We start from the raw sequence: 18361 nt of genomic DNA, 5'->3' as shown, positions 1-18361 counted from the left end.
TCATGCCTAGTACTGGCATGGCTGTCATTGGCCAGTGCGCCACTGACCGTGGATGCATAAATGCCAGATCACATGTTGCGCCACCATCTAAGCTGTTGGCATTTGGAAGACATCACAGTCATGCCTGGCCGAATGAAGAGGGAGTATTGTCTTCCTCAGGGGGCAAGAGTGACAGTGTGCCCATTAGATAGTAGAGTGGAAGCAGTGGGAGATCTGCATCCACATTTTAGGCCGGACAGTCCGGATTTCAGACAACAAGTTCCAATCCGGCGCAGGGCCTGGACGGATGCAAGGATGTCCTTTTGAACAGCTCACGCTCAGACAGCAGCACTGCACTGTGAGCTGCAGGGAAAAAGTCATCCTCCCTCCCACCCCTGAAGCTGACCTGCAGTTCATTTTACCTTAATTTTGTAAATCCCCATTGGCTGCGGAGTGGGATGGTGCATGGCCTAACCGAATCAGGGTGTGGATTAGCGGGTGACTACCTTTGAGGAACACACTAGAGGTGCATGGGTCCATAAAAGCAGCAGCAGGCAGGCATCATGCAGTGGTGGAGGGAAAATGCAATACTTGGCATTGTAGAATTTTTTCACACAGTCACTGGGGACGTTAGTGTGGCAATATGCAGGATGTATGGGCAGAAGGTGAAGAGTGGCCAGGATGCTAATGTTGGCATGACAGCCCTGTGTAAAAACATGGAGCATCACCGTAAAGTGGCATGGGAAAACCGTGCCACTCATTTAGTCTTACAGCCTGATACAGTAACCACTGCATCTCCCAACTGCCCACACCCCTTCTTCAGCAGTCAGGGCTCAATGTCTGCAGAAGGAAGCTGTTGTTCCTTCACATCGACTTCAATGTTGTCTATTGCTCCTGATGCCCCTCCTCATCACTTGTTCCTACAACAATCGATCACCTAGGCGATTGCAAAAAGACAACAGTATGCATGCACTTATCCAGTGGCACAGAAGCTCAACGTTCACCTGGCCAAGTTGCTGGTACTACAGTCCCTCTCCTTCCATGTAGTTGACTCTGCACATTTCAGAGGACTGATGGCTTGTGCCCTCCCAAGGTGGAGAGTCCCAAGCTGACATTATGTTGAGCAGAAGGTGGGGCAGTCCTTAGTCCTCTCGGTGTCTAGTAGAGTTCACACCAGCGCTGACATATGGAGTTGTTACTATGATCAGGGACAATATATGTAATTCACGTCCACTGGATAAATGTCATTCCGGCCCAGGCACACCAGCAACTTGGCCAAGTGAGGGTAATGCCGCCTCCACTTTGTAATGCTGGGATTTCTGTGGCCATGTCCTCACCTTCCCCTCTAGGCATAGTTCCCAGTGGTCCTTCACTACATCACCTATGCAAAGCTAGGCATTTCCACGTGGTTCTGCACTGTGCCAGCCTGGGTGACTTGGATATGAACCCCTTAAGGACTCAGCCCTATTTCACCTTAAGGACTTGGCCATTTTTGCAAATCTGACCAGTGTCACTTTAAGTGCTGATAACTTTAAAACACTTTTACTTACCCAGGCCGTTCTGAGATTTCAAAGTTTCAGTTTCTCTTTTTCTGTAATACATAGTAATACCTCCAAAAATTGTGATGACTTTACATCCCCTATATGTCTACTTCATGTTTGTATCATTTTGGGAATGATATTTTATTTTTTGGGGATGTTACATAGCTTTGAAGTTTAGAAGCAAATTTTAAAATGTTTCAGAAATTTTCCAAATCCCACTTTTTATGGACCAGTTCAGGTTTGAAGTCACTTTGTGAGACTTACATAATAGAAACCATCCAAAAATGACCCCAATCTAGAAACTACACCCCTCAAGGTATTCAAAACAGTTTTTTACAAACTTTGTTAACCCTTTAGGTCTTCCACAAGACTTTAATGGCAAATGGACATAAAATGTAAGAATAAAATGTAAGAATTTTTGGGAAAATTTTCCAATATAATCAAATTTTTCCTGGAAAAAAACAAGGGTTAACTGCCAAACAAAACTCAAAATGGGTTGCCCTGATTCTGTAGTTTGCAGAAACACCCCATATGTGGTCGTAAACTACTGTTTGGCCAAACGGGAGGACATAGAAAGAGGGGAACGCCATATGGTTTTGCAGGACTGGTTTTGTTTATACCATGTCCCATTTGAAGCCCCCCGTTGCACCTCTAGAATAGAAATTTAAAAAAAATGACTCCAGCTAAGAAAGTACACCCCTCAAGGTATTCAAAACTGGGTTGACAAACTTTGTCAACCCTTTAGGTGTTCCACAAGAGTTAATGGCAGATGGAGAAACTATTTTTAAATTTCTATTTTTGGGAAAATCTTCCATTTTAACCCTTATTTTATTACTGGAAAAAATTTTTACCAGCCAAACAAAACTCAATATGGGTTGCCCTGATTCTTTAGTTTGCAGAAACACCCCATATGTGATCGTAAACTACTATTTGGCTAAACGGCAGGACATACAGTGGGATGCGAAAGTTTGGGCAACCTTGTTAATCATCGTTATTTTCCTGTATAAATCGTTGGTTGTTACGATAAAAAATGTCAGTTAAATATACCATATAGGAGACACACACAGTGATATTTGAGTAGTGAAATAAGGTTTATTGGATTTACAGAAAGTGTGCTATAATTGTTTAAACAAAATTAGGCAGGTGCATAAATTTGGGCACTGTTGCCATTTTATTGATTCCAAAACCTTTAGAACTAATTATTGGAACTGAAATTGGCTTGGTGAGCTCAGTGACCCCTGACCTACATACACAGGTTAATCCAATTATGAGAAAGAGTATTTAAGGGGGTCAATTGTAAGTTGACCGCCCTCCAGATGTTGTAAAACTACAATTCCCACCATGCCCTGCTGATGGCTGTAGGTTGTCTGGGCATGCTGGCAGTTATAGTTTTACAACATCAGGAGGGCCGCAGTTTGAGGATGCCTGCACTAAAACAAATATTTTTTTGGGGAAAGAAATTGTTTCCTTGTCTTAAAAGTCTGAGAGCCATAGTTTTTTATGTTCTCTAGGGGACTGTTGGGGATTATAAAAATGTAATACTCCTTGGAAGTGTGATACTCCCTGAAGCAATCAATAACACAGAGGCCCAGATGATCGGGGCACGTGTCGCACTGAGTGGTGCTGTCCTTCCCATATCCCCCTCCTGCGACACACTCTGCACTTTTTTTTTTTTGAGGGGGTTCGTCCCTTCTTTCCAGTATGGGGGACCACACCTGGAAAATGTTGGCCAAGGACGATCCGGGCGCCTCCAATTCCCGAGGTACTCTGGCCTGCTCTTTCCCGGTCTGAAAAGATCAGGTCCTTGAGGACTGCCTCATAGAATTGGAGGAATGTCCCTGTGCTGCCAGCGCTTTGGGATAGTACAAAAGAGTTGTACATGGCAACCTGCACCAAGTAGACCGCAAGACCAGGGAGGCAAGTGGCAGGGGAAGGGGTCTAGGGTCTGAAACAAAAAAAGTTTAGAATAAAAGTTATTTTTTTTCAAAACTAACTTTTTCCCTTCTATCCCTGCCTAACGGTGCCTTTCCCTCACTGACCCTACTGACCCCTAACCTACCTGGAGGGCAATGGGTGCAGGAGGGTGATGGATGACGATTAGGGGGGACTCAGGAGCTGGTGCTGCAGGGTGCTCGTGCAGAACAGGAAGAGGAGGGGAGAGAGGAGCGCAGGAAGTTTGAATCTCGCGCCTCTCTCCCCTGCACCAATCAGCACCCTGGACAGCAGCATTCAGCACCAGGGCCAGCACTGCCTCTCCAAATCTTCGTACTGCGATTGGTGGTGTGTAATCACGCCACCGATCGCAGTTTTTTTCCGGTTCATCGGGTCTCCGGCGACTCGAATGGACCGGAAACGCAGCAAACAGCAGGTCTGAATTGACCGGTGGTTTTCTGCGATTGCCGATACGGGGGGTCACATGACCCCCCCATGCGTTGTGACAGGATGCCGGCTTAATGATTTCGGCATCCTGTTCCGATTAACCCCCGCGGTGCCGCAATCGCGATTTAAACTTAGGACGTACCGGTACACCCTGAGTCCTTAAGGATTCGGGAAATAGGGCGTACCGGTACGCCCTAAGTTCTTAAGGGGTTAAATAAGCCAGCACTTCATCTTCAGATAGCTGTTTCGGGGTGATTGCCCATCATCAGTGCAGAGCAGAGAGTACTGGCTTGCTGGGCGAGAGGCCTGTCAGAGTTAGGGGGGTACTATCTCTCCTTAGGGAGAGAGTGCCTTAACCAGCGTGAGGAGACTTATAGGCCATACATGCTCCTCTGGAATTCTGGGAGGAAAGGGATGAAGGCGCTCTCTCCCTAAGGAGAGCTAGTGCCCCCCTAACCCTGACAGGCCTCTCACCCAGCAAGTTGGTACTCTCTGCTCTGCACTGATGAGGGGCAATCACCCAGAAACAGTTGTCTGCAGATGAGGTGCTGGCTTATTCAATATCTAAGTCATGTCTCAAGGCCTAGTTAAAGAGCTGAACATTGACTTATAGGATAGCTGCCTTACATCTGGTGGCATTAGAGGCAGAGCTTGGTAACAGCTCATTTGCATTCCTTTCCTAACAGAATTCCTGAGAAGCATGTATGGCCTATAAGTCTCCTCATGCTGATTAAGGCACTCTCTCTCTCTAAGGAGAGATAATACCTTCAATCTCATTGTCACCCGGCTCCTCAAGTATTTCACTTGACTGTAAGAGCTGTTAAAAATGTCCAGGAAACTGTGCATGTCCACTCTTAGGCTGAGTTCACACGGGTGAGTATTCCGCGCGGGTGCAATGCGGGAGGTGAACGCATTTCACCCGCACTGAATCTGGACCCATTCATTTCTATGGGGCTGTGCACATGAGCTGTGATTTTTCTCACAGGCCCCAGAGAAGTGAATGGGGCTGAGTGAAAATCGCAAGCATCCGCAACCAATTGCGGATGCGGTGCGATTTTCACGCATGGTTGCTAGGTGACAGTCTATTCACTGTATTATTTTCCCTTATAACATGGTTATAAGGGAAAATAATAGCATTCTGAATACAGAATGCCTAGTAGGTGATCAATTGAGGGTTAAAAAAATTAATAAAATTTAACTCACCTTCTCCTCTTGATCGCGTAGTTCCCGGTCTCTTCTTTACTTCTTTAATGATGAACTACCGGCTAAAGGACCTGTAGTGACGTCAGATCACATGCTCCAATCACATGGTCCATCACATGGTCGGACAGTTGAACAGCTGCACTTTAGAATACAGTGTACGGTCACCTCTCTGAACAACACCTTAATAGGGAGGGTGCAACTGCACTGGGGGAAAAAATGGTTAGATGGCTGGAGGAGCTTTTAAACTAGGATCTGGGGGGAGGGTGTAGGGTCATACTAATAAGGGGGTAGATAGTGTAGATAGAGAGTGGGATATAGGAGGGGACACTGGGGATTTAGTGGCGGCTGGGGTTAGTGAGGAAAGTAGGGAGAAGTCTGGGCAGAACTATACACCGATGAAAAATAGAACTGGTAACAGGAGCCTGTTACATACAAACATCAACCAAGGTAACCTAAAAATCCCAGATATTCACTTTACAGGTAATAGTAAATTAAATTTTATTCTCACAAATGCCAGAAGTCTAGCTAAGCAAATTGGTGGAGCTGGAGGCTATGGTACTAGAAGAACACATAGATATAGTTGGTGTGGCTGAGACATGGTTGGACTCTTCGCATGACTGAGCTGTTATTATTGAGGGTTTTACACTATTTAGGAAAGACCGGGTCAATAGAAAAGGAGGTGGCGTGTGCCTGTATGTGAGGAGTGAGCTGAAGACAAGTGTGAAAGAGGCAATTGTGCGTGAGGATGGTGAGGATGTGAAAACCTTATGGGTGGAAGTTCAAAGGGATATAAACACTGAAACAATAATGGTGTAATCTATAGACCCCCTAACATCACAGAGGAGATAGAAACGCAACTGTATAACCAAATAGAGCGGACGGCACAGGCTGGTACAGTGGTCATCATGGGAGATTTTAACTTCCCAGACATTGACTGGGGTCATGATTCTGCCTCAACCGCAAGGGGGAGAAGATTCCTCAACTTGCTGCAGGACCACCTTATGGGTCAGTTTGTAGAACCTCCCACTAGGTGCGATGCTCTGTTGGATCTGGTAATTTCTCTTGATGCAGAGCTTGTTGGAAATGTTACTGTTCGAGAAACACTAGGTAGTAGTGACCACAATATAGGAAAAATTCGTACCTGGGATTTTACTTTCCTTGAGTCCGGAGGCAGCACAGCATGGGTTAATAGTGTGTCATCTTCTCTCTAGGACCGCCCACCTAGTAAAACAAATAATCAATTAATTAAACTAATAGCCTCCCCTATAAGGGTCACCTCCCAGAATGCCTCGGCGTGTTTAAAAAAATAGAGACTCAGACAAACATATGCGCAAAAAAAAACAATTTATTAGGGAGGGTATACTTGTGCTGCCTCCGGACTCAAGGAAAGTAAAATCCCAGGTACGAATTTTTCCTTTCCCCTATCGTCCTCCGGCAGCACAGCATGGGATTTTTATAGATCTCATAGGGAGGGACTTTCATCCACGGCTGCTGACAAAACCCCAGTACCAAAGGCTGAGCTCCTAGCATTGATGTCCAGACGATAGTGCTTAGCAAACGTCAGAGACGAGGACCATGATGCGGCATTGCAAATCTCTTCAATGGGAACTTGCGCCATTTCTGCCCAGGAGGTTGCTGCAGCTCTGGTGGAATGGGCCCTAATTGGAAAGGGTGGAGGAAGGGCTTCAAGAGAATAGGCTTCCATAATTGTGGATTTTATCGACCTCACAAGAGAGTCCTTAGAAGGCAGTCGTCCCTTTCTTGGACCAGCGAAGAGAACAAAAAGATTTTCGGTCTTCCTGAAGTCTTTAGTTCTTTGGAGGTAGATCTGTAATGTTCTTTTAACATCTAGAGTATTAAGAAGTACCTGTTGTTCATTAATCGGATCAGGAAAAAATACCGGGAGAAATGATTCCCTGTTCTTGTTAGCTGAAGAAGGCACTTTCGGCAGGAAAGTCGGAATTCTACGCAGTAGGACTCCATCTGGTAAAAAGCATACATAGGGAGATCTGGATGACAAGGCTTGTAGTTCTCTGAGCCTCTTAGCGGAAGTGACGGCCGTCAGAAATAGAGCCTTATAAGAAAGCCATTTGAGATCTACATCTTGTAAAGGCTCAAAAGGTGCTGAGGTAAGCCTCTTTAGGACTAAGGAAAGGTCCCAGATAGGTGTAGGGTCCCTATGTACCGGTTGCAGTCTTCTAACTGCCTTGAAGAACCTGAGGATTAGAGGGTGATGAAGGAATCTATTTTCTGTCATAGAGTTAATGGCCGTCATATGGGCTCTCAAAGTGTTTGGTTTGAGACCTTTCTGAAAACCATCCTGTAGAAATTGCAGCACTGAAGAGACGTCAAGGTCATTGTGGCCCGAATCAGAACTCCAGGAAACAAATTTCCTCCATATTTTAGAATATTTCCTGTTAGTCGAGTCTTTGCGAGAGGCAAGCAGAGTATTAATGACAGACTGTGAGAGACCTTCTGCTTCTAACTTAGATCTTTCAACTTCCAGGCGGTAAGATGTAGACGGTCTAGATTCTGATGATATAGGACGTTCTGGAGAAGCAGATCCGGACGTGGAGGGAGCTTCCAGAATTCTCCCCTGGACAGATGGAGCAGGAGCGGGAACCATGACCTCCTTGGCCAGAACGGGGTTATCATTATTACAAATAAAGGCTTCTCTTCTACTATTTTCCGTAATGTCTTCGGAATGAGAGGAAGTGGGGGAAAAACGTAGGCGGAAAGGTTCTTCCAATTCATTGAGAAAGCATCTACCACTGCAGGATTGTCAGAGATCTTCAGAGAACAGAACTTGCTTAACTTCTTGTTCGTTGCGGACGCCATCAGATCCCAGGACGGACAACCCCACTTGGCTACAATGCTTTGGAAGACAATAGGATTTTGTTCCCAATCCGCTTGGTTGACTATTTTCCTGCTCAGAAGATCCGCTTGAGTATTCGAGGAGCCTCTGATATGCAGCGCTTTCAACTCCGCAAGATGTGATTCCGCCCAGCTGAAAATCTTCTTGCATAACTGCAGCAGGGACCCGCTTCTCGTGCCCCCTTGCTTGTTTAAATAGAATACCGTGACAAGATTGTCTGAACGGATCAGCACTGACTTCCCAGACACCTCGGTCTTGAACTTGTACAGTGCTAACATTACAGCTTTCAATTCTTTGTAATTTGAAGACTGTCTCATTTCTTTGGAGGACCAGCGGCCTTGCACCCATTTGTTCTGGAGGTGCGCTCCCCAGCCCTGGCCAGATGCATCCGTCGTGATGGTTATTGAAGAGAGAAACTGGAATTTCTTCCCTTTGATCAGATTGCTTGAGTGAAGCCACCATTTGAGGCTCTGTACTGTGGAGGAGGATAACTTCACCTTTGCCCCCAACTGGTAACGACTGCGCCGCCAAGCCTGGAGTAAATTCTACTGAAGATCCCGGGTGTGGATATTCGCCCAAGGTACTGCATCCGCAACAGCTGTCAGATGTCCCAGTGTCTTCATAACTCTGTGGACGGACGGTGACGGCAGAGATATTAGTGTCTTTACTTCCTTTTTTAATAACTCCACCTTTGGTAGAGGAAGGTATAATTTCATGGAGACTGTGTCTATCAAGAAGCCGAGAAAAATCTTGGAAGTGGAAGGAATCAGATCGGACTTTCCCCAGTTTACCAGGAAACCTACAGACTGGAGAAGTCTTATGGTCTCTTCTAGATGATGCTGCAGACGACTCTCTGACTCTGCAACGACAAGCCAGTCGTCCAAATAAGGGAAGATCTGAATCCCCTGAAGACGAAGCTCCACAACAACAACGACAGCAATCTTGGTGAAGATCCTTGGGGCAGAACACAAGCCGAACGGGAGAGCCTTGAATTGGAAATGCAGCGTTCTCTTCCCCATCCTGATGGCGACTCTCAAGTATTTTCTTGACTGCAACTGGATCGGAATGTGGAGGTATGCGTCCTTTAAGTCCAGAGAGGACATAAACTGATTCTTCCTGAGAACCGCAGTAATGGACCTTATCGTTTCCATTTTGAAATGGATCTTTTTCATGTAACGGTTCACATAGCGTAGATCTATAATTAAGCGGCTTTTTCCCTCGGGTTTGGGAACACAAAAGACTCTGGAGTAGACGCCTGCATATTCTTGCTGAACTGGAACTGGTTCTAAGGCTCCTTTTTCTACAAACTCTTTTAAAAGCTGGATGATCTTTAGGTCTCTTCCATCGTTGAGAAGAAACCTGTCTCTTGGTAGACGGTTGAACTCTAGGGCATAGCCGTTGCGAACCACATTCAGCGCCCAACAATCCGAGGTAATCTGCTGCCATTTGGGGTAGAAGAATGCCAGGCGTCCTCCCACTTCCTGACCTCTGGCGTCAGAAATCATGTTTGGTAGGTTTGTTATCGTCGGTTTTCTTTCTAGACTTCTCCGTAGGAACCCAGGTTCTACGGTCAGATCTTCCACGACTGGATCGGCCTCTAAAGGTAGATCTTCTGGAATCTTGACCCCTGTAGGGACAAAAAAATCTTCTCTCTCTACGTTTAGGCTGAGGAAAACTTAAAGCTTTATCTTCCATATTGGCCTCAAGAAGCTTATCGAGATGAGAGCCGAATAATTTGCCCGGTTCGAAAGGAAGGGAACACAGGTTACTCTTTGAAGAGGGGTCTCCAGACCAGAGCTTTAGCCATATGGCTCTTCTAACAGAATTAGCAAGTGCCATGTTTTTAGCAATAAGCCTTAAGGAGTCAACTGGAAAGTCGCAAAGAAATTCTGCCGCCAGTTTCAAAGAAGGTAGTTGCCGGAATAGATCTTCCCTGGCGACGCCATCTTCAATATCTCTGCCTAATTGGCTGAGCCAAACCCTCAGAGCACGGGCTACAGGTACCGTGGCCATAGCTGCTTTATTCATAGACGCGAGATATGTATGTAATCTCTTAAGCAGAGCATCCGCCTTTTTCTCCATAGGGTCTTTTAACAATGCTGAATCGTCTGAAGGGAAGAAAGATTTTCTTGTTAATCTGGTTACTGCTGAATCTACTCTGGCGGGAGACTCCCAACTTGTAGATTCCGCAGGATCAGTTTTGTAGATGTTCTTGAATCTAGATCCTAGATTAATTCTGCCTACCGGTTGCTCCCATTCTTTATGCATTATTGCATCTAGGACCGGGTGGCTGGGAAACACGGGAGCCTTCTTTTTAGGGAAATAGAAGAGATCATCTTCCTCACGAGTACCGGATTTCTCCTTACTGGCTTCCATGATATTTTTAACTTCCTTTATTAAACGGTTCGCATCCTTTTTATTAAATAAAAAATTATCTTCAATGAAGTGTGTATCTGAGTCGGTAGAAATCTCGCCTTCCGAACGAAGCGATTCCTCAGAAGTTGATGGGGATAAACAAGGCTTCTTTGATCTCTTCTTTTTAGATTGTTTAAGGAACTCTTTGAATAGAGACATAATCTTCGCTGTTTCGGCATCTGACGGATTATCTGGCTGAGTACAACTTTCACAAATATTGGAGGAATGTTCCGCGGGTAACTGGTGGAGACACGAAATACAGAGAGACGACTGCGACCTCTGTTTCTTTTTGGATGGCGAGGAATCTTGCATATCGCGGTGACACCTGACACATAGATCCTGCGGGAACTCATCAGGGAGCGGCTGTTCACAGGCCTGACACATCCTGTGTCTGCTCTTTCTGGCTCTCTTTTCCCCCCTGCTTGATGCGGTGGACATCTGCAATTCAAGGGAAGACAAGTAAATTATAGAGGCAAAAGGAGAAGAGCATCTGTCTCCTGACAGTGTGAGGGATCCACATATACCTCTGAAATGCTGGAGCTCTGCTGCCTGGTACCAGGGCACCGAGCTCCAGCTAAAAACCGCTTTAAATACCTTACCAGATTTGAATTTGGCGCTCAAACAGGGCCGGGTGCGCCTGTGACGTCATCCGGAAGCGCCTGCGTGTCACGATGCGTTCCACCGCAAAAACCGGAAGTTCGGCTTTAGACTTCCGGTCGCGCTGCACTCCGGAGAACCGAGACCTGCTGCCGAAGAACCAGGGCTTCGGGGATGGCGCTAAAGCGGTCGGGAGTGGAGCCAGGGAACACCATGGCTATTCCCACTCCCACGGCCATAACCGTGTCAAGGTATTGCGGCCAGAGAAAACTTCCTGACGGTGGGCTACATCCTCTGAAGAAGAGGACAAATAAAAAACACGCCGAGGCATTCTGGGAGGTGACCCTTATAGGGGAGGCTATTAGTTTAATTAATTGATTATTTGTTTTACTAGGTGGGCGGTCCTAGAGAGAAGATGACACACTATTAACCCATGCTGTGCTGCCGGAGGACGATAGGGGAAAATTTTATTCCCCCTAAACTATAAGAAGTTAACTCTGTCAGGCAGAGCAAAGGCACTGAATTTTAAAAGGGCTATTTTTCCTGGGTTGAGGGCAGCATTTCAGGTCATAGACTCGGAGCAGCTACTGTCACATAAGGGCTGTTTCACACGAGCGGATGCCGTGCGCGACATCCGCTCCGTGAAAGAGTGCCAAGACCCGATGCAGACTGCAGAGGCACGGAGCATTAACATGACTGATAATGCTCCGTGCCTCTCTGTGATCTCTTTACTACGAAATCACAGTGACAACTGTGATTTCGTAGTAAAGAGATCACAGAGAGGCACGGAGCATTATCAGTCATGTTAATGCTCCGTGCCTCTGCAGTCTGCATCGGGTATTGGCACTCTTTCACGGAGAGGATGTCACGCACGGCATCCGCTCGTGTGAAACAGCCCTAATACTGAGGATCAATGAGAGAGCTTTAAATCCAAATTGAGTAATTGCACTACAAAATGTATTCCTTTAGGTAACAAGTATAAACGGCTAAAAAGACCCCCCACCCATGGCTTACAGCTACTGTAAAAAGGGCATTAAAAGACTAAAAAGGGAAATTTAAAAATTACAAATCTGAGGGGTCAGCTGTAGCGTTTGAAGATTACAAAGGGCTTAAAGGGCTTCTGTCACTCCACTAAACTCATTTGGTTCAGTAGTTATATTAAAAAAACGGACTTTTATAATATGCTAATTACCTCTCTAGCAGCAGGTAGGGCGGCTATCTGCTGCTAGCAGCCGCATCCTCCATTCATAATGACGCCCCCTCCTCATGTTGATTGACAGGGACAGCGGATGCGCTCGTTCTCTGACTGGCCCGGTCTGCGTTTTAAATCTCGCACCGATCTTCAGTTGGCGCAGGCGCACTTAGTGGAGGACGCTCGCTCAGCCGCTCCATCCTCAGTGCGCCAGCGCTGGGTGTACATGTGACGTCATCGGCGCAGGCGCACTGAGGATGAAGCGGCCGAGCGAGCGTCCTCCACTGAGTGCGCCTGCGCCAACGTAAGACCAGCGCAAGATTTAAAACGCAGACAGGGCCAGTCAGAGAACGAGCGCGTCCGCTGGCCCTGTCAATCAACATGAGGAGGGGGCATCATTATGAATGGAGGATGCGGCTGCTAGCAGCTGGTAGCCGCCCTACCTGCTGCTAGAGAGGTAATTTGCATATTATAAAAGTCAGTTTTTTTTATATAACTACTGAACCAAACTGAGTAATAGCCCTATATATTGAGAAATCGCAGCATAAGGATTTTAAGGAGACAAAAATAAATAATTGTTTAGTGGAGTGACAGAAGCCCTTTAATTAAATCTGTAAAAAGGAGATAAAATTAGCAAAAATACAAAACGAACAGCAAGTGGCAAAAGAGAGCAAAACAAATCCCAATTTTTTTTTTATATATAAATGCTAAAAAAACAAGAAACCAAGGTCCGAGCAGGTACCGTAGGTCCCCTAAAGAGAAAGGAGCTGATGTCTGTGGTGCTGGGGCTGTTAGTACATCCAGTAATATACTCAATTGGCTAACTGTAGATATGGTCCCAGATACGTTAAATAAGGTTAATGTGAACAAGGCTCCGGGTCCAGATGGATTACACCCAAGAGTGCTCAAAGAGCTCAGTTCAATCATTGCTGTGCCCCTGTTTATAATTGTTTAAGATTCTTTAGGTACTGGTACAGTGCCAAGCGATTGGCGCAAGGCAAATGTGGTGCCCATATTCAAAAAAGGATCTAGGTCCTTCACGGGTAATTATAGTCCAGTTAGTTTATCTTCTGTTGTAGGAAAAATGTTTGAAGGACTCTTATGGGACTATATACAGGAATATGTGTAAATAATATAATCAGTGAAAACTAGTGGTGATTGAGCATGCTCAGCCGATGCTCGGCACATGGCGGTACTCGGCCGAGTACCACATGTGCTCGAGCGCAATGCTCGGGTCTACTGCCCTCACTGTAATGCCGTAGTCATGTTGGTTACTGGCATTACAGTGATTGGCTGTCCGAAACACGTCATTGGGTGCTATATAGTGTTCGGCTCAGTCTTAGGCCCCATGCACACGGCCGTTGTTCACGGCCGTGTGCGGGCCGTGGAACCGCGGCCTGGATCCCTTCCTGTGAGCTGGAGCGCACGGCGTCACTGGTTGCTATGACGCCGTGCGCCCCCTGCTGCCGGCACAGTACAGTAATACACTGGTATAGATCATACCAGTGTAGTACTGTATTGCGGCGGCAGCAGGGTGCGCACGGCGTCATAGCAACCAGTGACGCCGTGCGCTCCAGCTCACAGGAAGGGATCCAGGCCGCGGTTCCACGGCCCGCACACGGCCGTGAACAACGGCCGTGTGCATGGGGCCTTAGTCAGGGAGAGCTGAGCATAGGAAGGGACAGACAGTGTGTAGGGAGTGTTATTGGAAGTTTTTTTTTTTTTTTTTTTACTTTTCAGAGACCCAAAAGTCCTTTTAAGGGCTATTGTGTGTGACAGCAGCAATATGTTAGGCCTTTTTCACATGGGTGAGTTTTCCGCGCGGTGCAATGCGTGAGGTGAACGCATTGCATCCGCACTGAATCTGGACCCATTCATTTCTATGGGGGCTGTGTACATGAGCGTTGTTTTTCATGCATCACTTGTACGTTGCGTGAAAATCGCAGCATGCTCTATATTCTGCGTTTTATCACGCAACGTAGGCCACATAGAAATGAATGGGGCTGTGTGAAAATCACATTGAATCCGGATGGCATGCATTGCGTTTTTAACGCAAGTAACTTAGCAACACAAAATTGATTTAAGACAGGAAGTTGAGTTGCCCAGTGTCTGGCTCCAGGCAGCACATGAGGCAGGAGTTTGTTTGCAGCACACTTTTCCAGCCTTTGCGGACTATTGCTTTATCAAAAAAGCCATGCCAAGGACACCACGGCATATGGATGTAGAGAGGCAGATAGTCCTTGTCCAAGAGAGGCCCAGCATCTGGGATACACGGAGTGGATACTACCATGATCTTTACAAAAAAGATGAGGCCTGGGTGGAAATTACCAAGGAGCTTTTTTCAACCATCTGGGATAAAACACATGGGAAAAGTCGCCAGAATTTGGATAAGTAGCCAATGTATACATGTGTGATCCTTGCTGTCCTCCCTAGCATAGCACATGTCATACGTTATCTTCCCTAGCATAGCACATGTCATAGGTTATCATTTGTAGGATTGTATATTTTGGTTAATTTTCCTTTCTTGTCTTTTTATTACAAGTGGATGAGGTAAAGACTCATTGGCGGAGCTGCAGGGACCAGTTCCGCAAGAAAATGCCACACCAGGTGGAGTGGTTGCGGCGCCACCAAGAAAAGGCCATATATGTTTAGTGACCAACTGATGTTTTTCCGTGAGGTCATGGAGCTGCGTCCGTAAGTTAATTCTACACAATGACCACTACATGTTTATCTATATACACTGTTTGTAGACTATGTAGTCAATCTTACACAATGGGGGCATATCGCCATAGTCTGATAGGTGCGGGACCCGAACCTATATCAAGAACAGAGCGGGGAGCGCTGTGGCCGGAGGACCCCAGATTTCCCGGGGTCCGTCCACCACCAAGCGCTATTCCCCGCCTCTCCAATAGAAATTAATGGAGGGCGACTCCACATGCGCAGGGCTCCGTTCTCGATATAGGTGAGGGTCCCAGTGGTAGGACCCCCACCAATAAGACAATGGGGCATATCCTAGCGATATGCCCCCATTGTCTGAGATGAGAAAACCCCTTTAATGTTATACTAGGTTAACTATGTTCAAATCAATAGCAACCATAGAAATTACTCCTTTACATGAGCAAAAGTTGGTGAACAACATGACAAGTGGATTAGGATTTGTTTTTATGGACAGGTATGACACTTCTAGTTTCCAAAATGTAATATGTTGGGTAGTTCATGTAATACAATGTGCTATAAATAATTTGAGGATTATAGTAATGTGACGTGAATAGTAATAAACGAAAATACTGTTCATCTACTAATGTACTATTTTTGTATAATTTTTAAAGAACGGAGGACAACATACAGGAGGAGTCTGCACCATATATGTCAAGTGCTTGTGAGGAAGAAACTCCCTCTGGTCCAGCACAGGTGGACACTGCACCAGGACCAAGCACGGCACCATCCAGGCCACCACCTGTTTCGGGAGCAGATTCCCCCCCCACCCCTTTGGCTGTACCCAGCAGGCCCAGACGACGGGCAATGGCTCCTAGTGAGGCTAACATAAATACTCAGGTTCTTGATTATTTATCGAGAGCCCGGCAGGAGGATGAGTTTGACCTTTATGCCCGTAGCCTGGCCTCGTATTTGTGCCGGATGCCTCCAGAACGAGTATTGAGAACACAATCAGCTCTCAATATCATTCTGGATACAGCCACTCCCCCCCAACAACATGACCGACATTTACTGGGCCCTAGAAAATTGGCGCCTCAATGCGAACTTGTATGGCCCCCAGCAAATGCAATTTTCCCAGGCCTCACAGCCTCCACCACCGCCTCCTCCACAATTCCACCCTCCAAGGGGACATTATGGGCCACCTACCCGCCCATATGGCCCACATTATAATGTCGGCATATGGTCAGTCTGCACCCATCACATCTCAACCTGGCCCATCGGAGTACTCGAGCCCCTCTTCCCAACCAGCCTACCCTGGCCCACAGTTTTAGGCCCCACCCTCGCCATCTGGGCGTTATACAAATTTGCAAATGTTAACTTTATCTTTATTTTATTTTCAAAACAGTATTATATAAAAAGTCGATATGACTAATAAGTTTATGTTATAATAAACAGTTTTATTTAACCAAGTTATATTGTTACTTCTCTTTTTTTATATACATTGTATATTTATATGTATGTATCACCCACACATACACAACATTAATAATAGTCTACTGTATTGTTTTGTATTGTTTATTACTCTAGTACAATACTGTAAGTATACTGTATTGTAAGATATACTGTATAGTAATATACTATACAGTAATCTTACCCAAATACACTTGACTATATATATACTTGTTGTGTAGATTGTTTTGAAGATAACTGTACACAGACTATTATAAATGAATATTTCACCTATATCTTAACATTTCCAAACTTTATTCAACATATTTTTATTTACATATATATAGAATAAATATATATATATATATACTGTACATATATATATATAAAACATATTTTCCACAATATAATGTCCTTTTAGGCATACTATAGTAAACACAATACAGATGGAGTTATGTGCCATGACACATGTTAATGAGATTTTGGTGGTACATCATAATGCGGCCAAGTCCAACTTTATTAATGATGATGGAAAAGCATGAATACATGTGTAGCGAAATTTACAAAATGTGTAGGAATGAGGTATTAGTACATATTTCACATACTGTGTTGTAAACAATATATATGTAAGCAAAATATGTAAGCTCGCAACCCACATCAAGGGTTCTCATTATCTTGCGAGTCCCTAACTACATTACTTTCACACTTGCGGCAGGACGGATCCAACAGGCTGTTCACCCTGTCGGATCCGTCCTTCCGCTATATCGCCATACCGCTGGACTGGTGCTCCGTCCCCATTGTCTATAATGGGGGCGGGGCGGCGCGGCGCTCCGGCGCAGTACGGCAGTTCACGGTCAGAGTCCGTCGGACTAAAATGTCGGACATGCAGGACTTTTAGTCCGGCGGCCTTTCGCCGTGCACTGCTGTACTGCGCCGCCCCCGTCCCCATTATAGTCAATGGGGATGGAGCGCCGGTCCGGCGGCGCGGCAAAGTAGCGGAAGGGCGGATCCGACAGGGTGAACAGCCTGTCGGATCCGTCCTGCCGCAAGTGTGAAAATAACCTAAAAGATATCCATCCAGGTTAAACAAAAAGTGGCAAAAGTCCACAAGTCAAGGTCTATTGCTGAAAAGGGAAAGAACCGATAGGGGACATAAAATATTCTGAAAATAATTCCTGCACTCTCAGTCCAGCAGATCCAGATCGTCCAAGTGGTAAAGTGTCTCTTCCTGATGGCAGACTGTAGACTTGGGCATCTACATCAGGTGTTGACTCATAGGTGCGTATGTAGTTATGCAGCACTACTAAAATTGAACCTCTTGGCATCCAAACCTCGTCGAGGAAAGGGCCGCATGAGGTGGCTTGAAAGGGCAAAACCCTCGTTCCCTACAACCACATAAGGCGCTGGTGAGCCAGTTGGCTGTGGTACGTCCAGTTGATTGGACTGAAGCCAGCGACCCATTCTGGAAGCCCTGAAGATGTGAGCATCTGCAGTACTTCTATAGGACCCAATATCTACAATTATAAACCTGTAGTTTGTGTCAGCCAAGGCCAGCAAAACTACAGAGAAAAACTGCAAGTGCAAGAAGACCTTGAGTTCGATGGCTTCTTAACCAGTATGTGCTTCCCGTAAAGGGCACCAATACAATTTGGGAATTAAGCCCTCTCCAGGAAGCCCTGGGCTATATCAAGCTACTGCTGCCTGGTTGGAGATGGCAGCACTGAAGCCTTCAGTGTCAACCAAATGGCGGCACATGTAGCCCGTACCTCGCTAGCAATTGTGGAGGTCCCAATTCTAAAAACAAAATATAACGATGAAAAAGAAGTTCCTGTCGTAAGATATCTGAAATGAAACAAAAAATAATAATAATTAATACACCACTTAGCACAATTTTAAAAATCTAGTACATTACATTATTTAACCTCTTCAGGACACATGACGTACCAGTACGTCATGCATAGTTCCGATCACCGCCATGGTTCCGATCACCAATCATAGTTCCGATCATTGAGCAGGCACCTTGGCTAAATGCGCGGGAGTAAATGACAGTGGAGTAAAGTGAACTCCTGCGCTATT

The 18361-nt window shown here is 45.8% G+C and overlaps 1 protein-coding gene across 1 annotated transcript; it reads left to right on the top strand.

Moving 5' to 3' along the window:
• The first annotated feature begins 14756 nt into the window (after positions 1-14756).
• On the top strand, positions 14757-16180 carry LOC122946011. The gene is made up of 2 exons (XM_044305288.1): positions 14757-14875; positions 15511-16180. Exons 1-2 carry the CDS (start codon positions 14826-14828, stop codon positions 16064-16066), a joined length of 606 nt encoding a protein of 201 aa, XP_044161223.1. The 5' UTR covers positions 14757-14825; the 3' UTR covers positions 16067-16180.
• Positions 16181-18361: the final 2181 nt, after the last annotated feature.

The sequence above is a fragment of the Bufo gargarizans genome, chromosome 9 (genome assembly GCF_014858855.1).
Source record: "Bufo gargarizans isolate SCDJY-AF-19 chromosome 9, ASM1485885v1, whole genome shotgun sequence".
Classification (NCBI taxonomy): domain Eukaryota; kingdom Metazoa; phylum Chordata; class Amphibia; order Anura; family Bufonidae; genus Bufo; species Bufo gargarizans.
The sequence above is the reverse complement of the archived record's forward strand: the minus strand, read 5'-3'. Positions and strand labels throughout refer to the sequence as shown.

What these genes read in the sequence shown, in the direction of transcription:
- LOC122946011 (XM_044305288.1), top strand. Translation starts at nt 14,826, where the DNA reads ATGTTTAGTGACCAACTGATGTTTTTCCGTGAGGTCATGGAGCTGCGT. An exon ending in GAGGTCATGGAGCTGCGTCC is followed by an intron (nt 14,876 to 15,510) that starts GTAAGTTAATTC and finishes TAATTTTTAAAG; the next exon opens with AACGGAGGACAACATACAGG.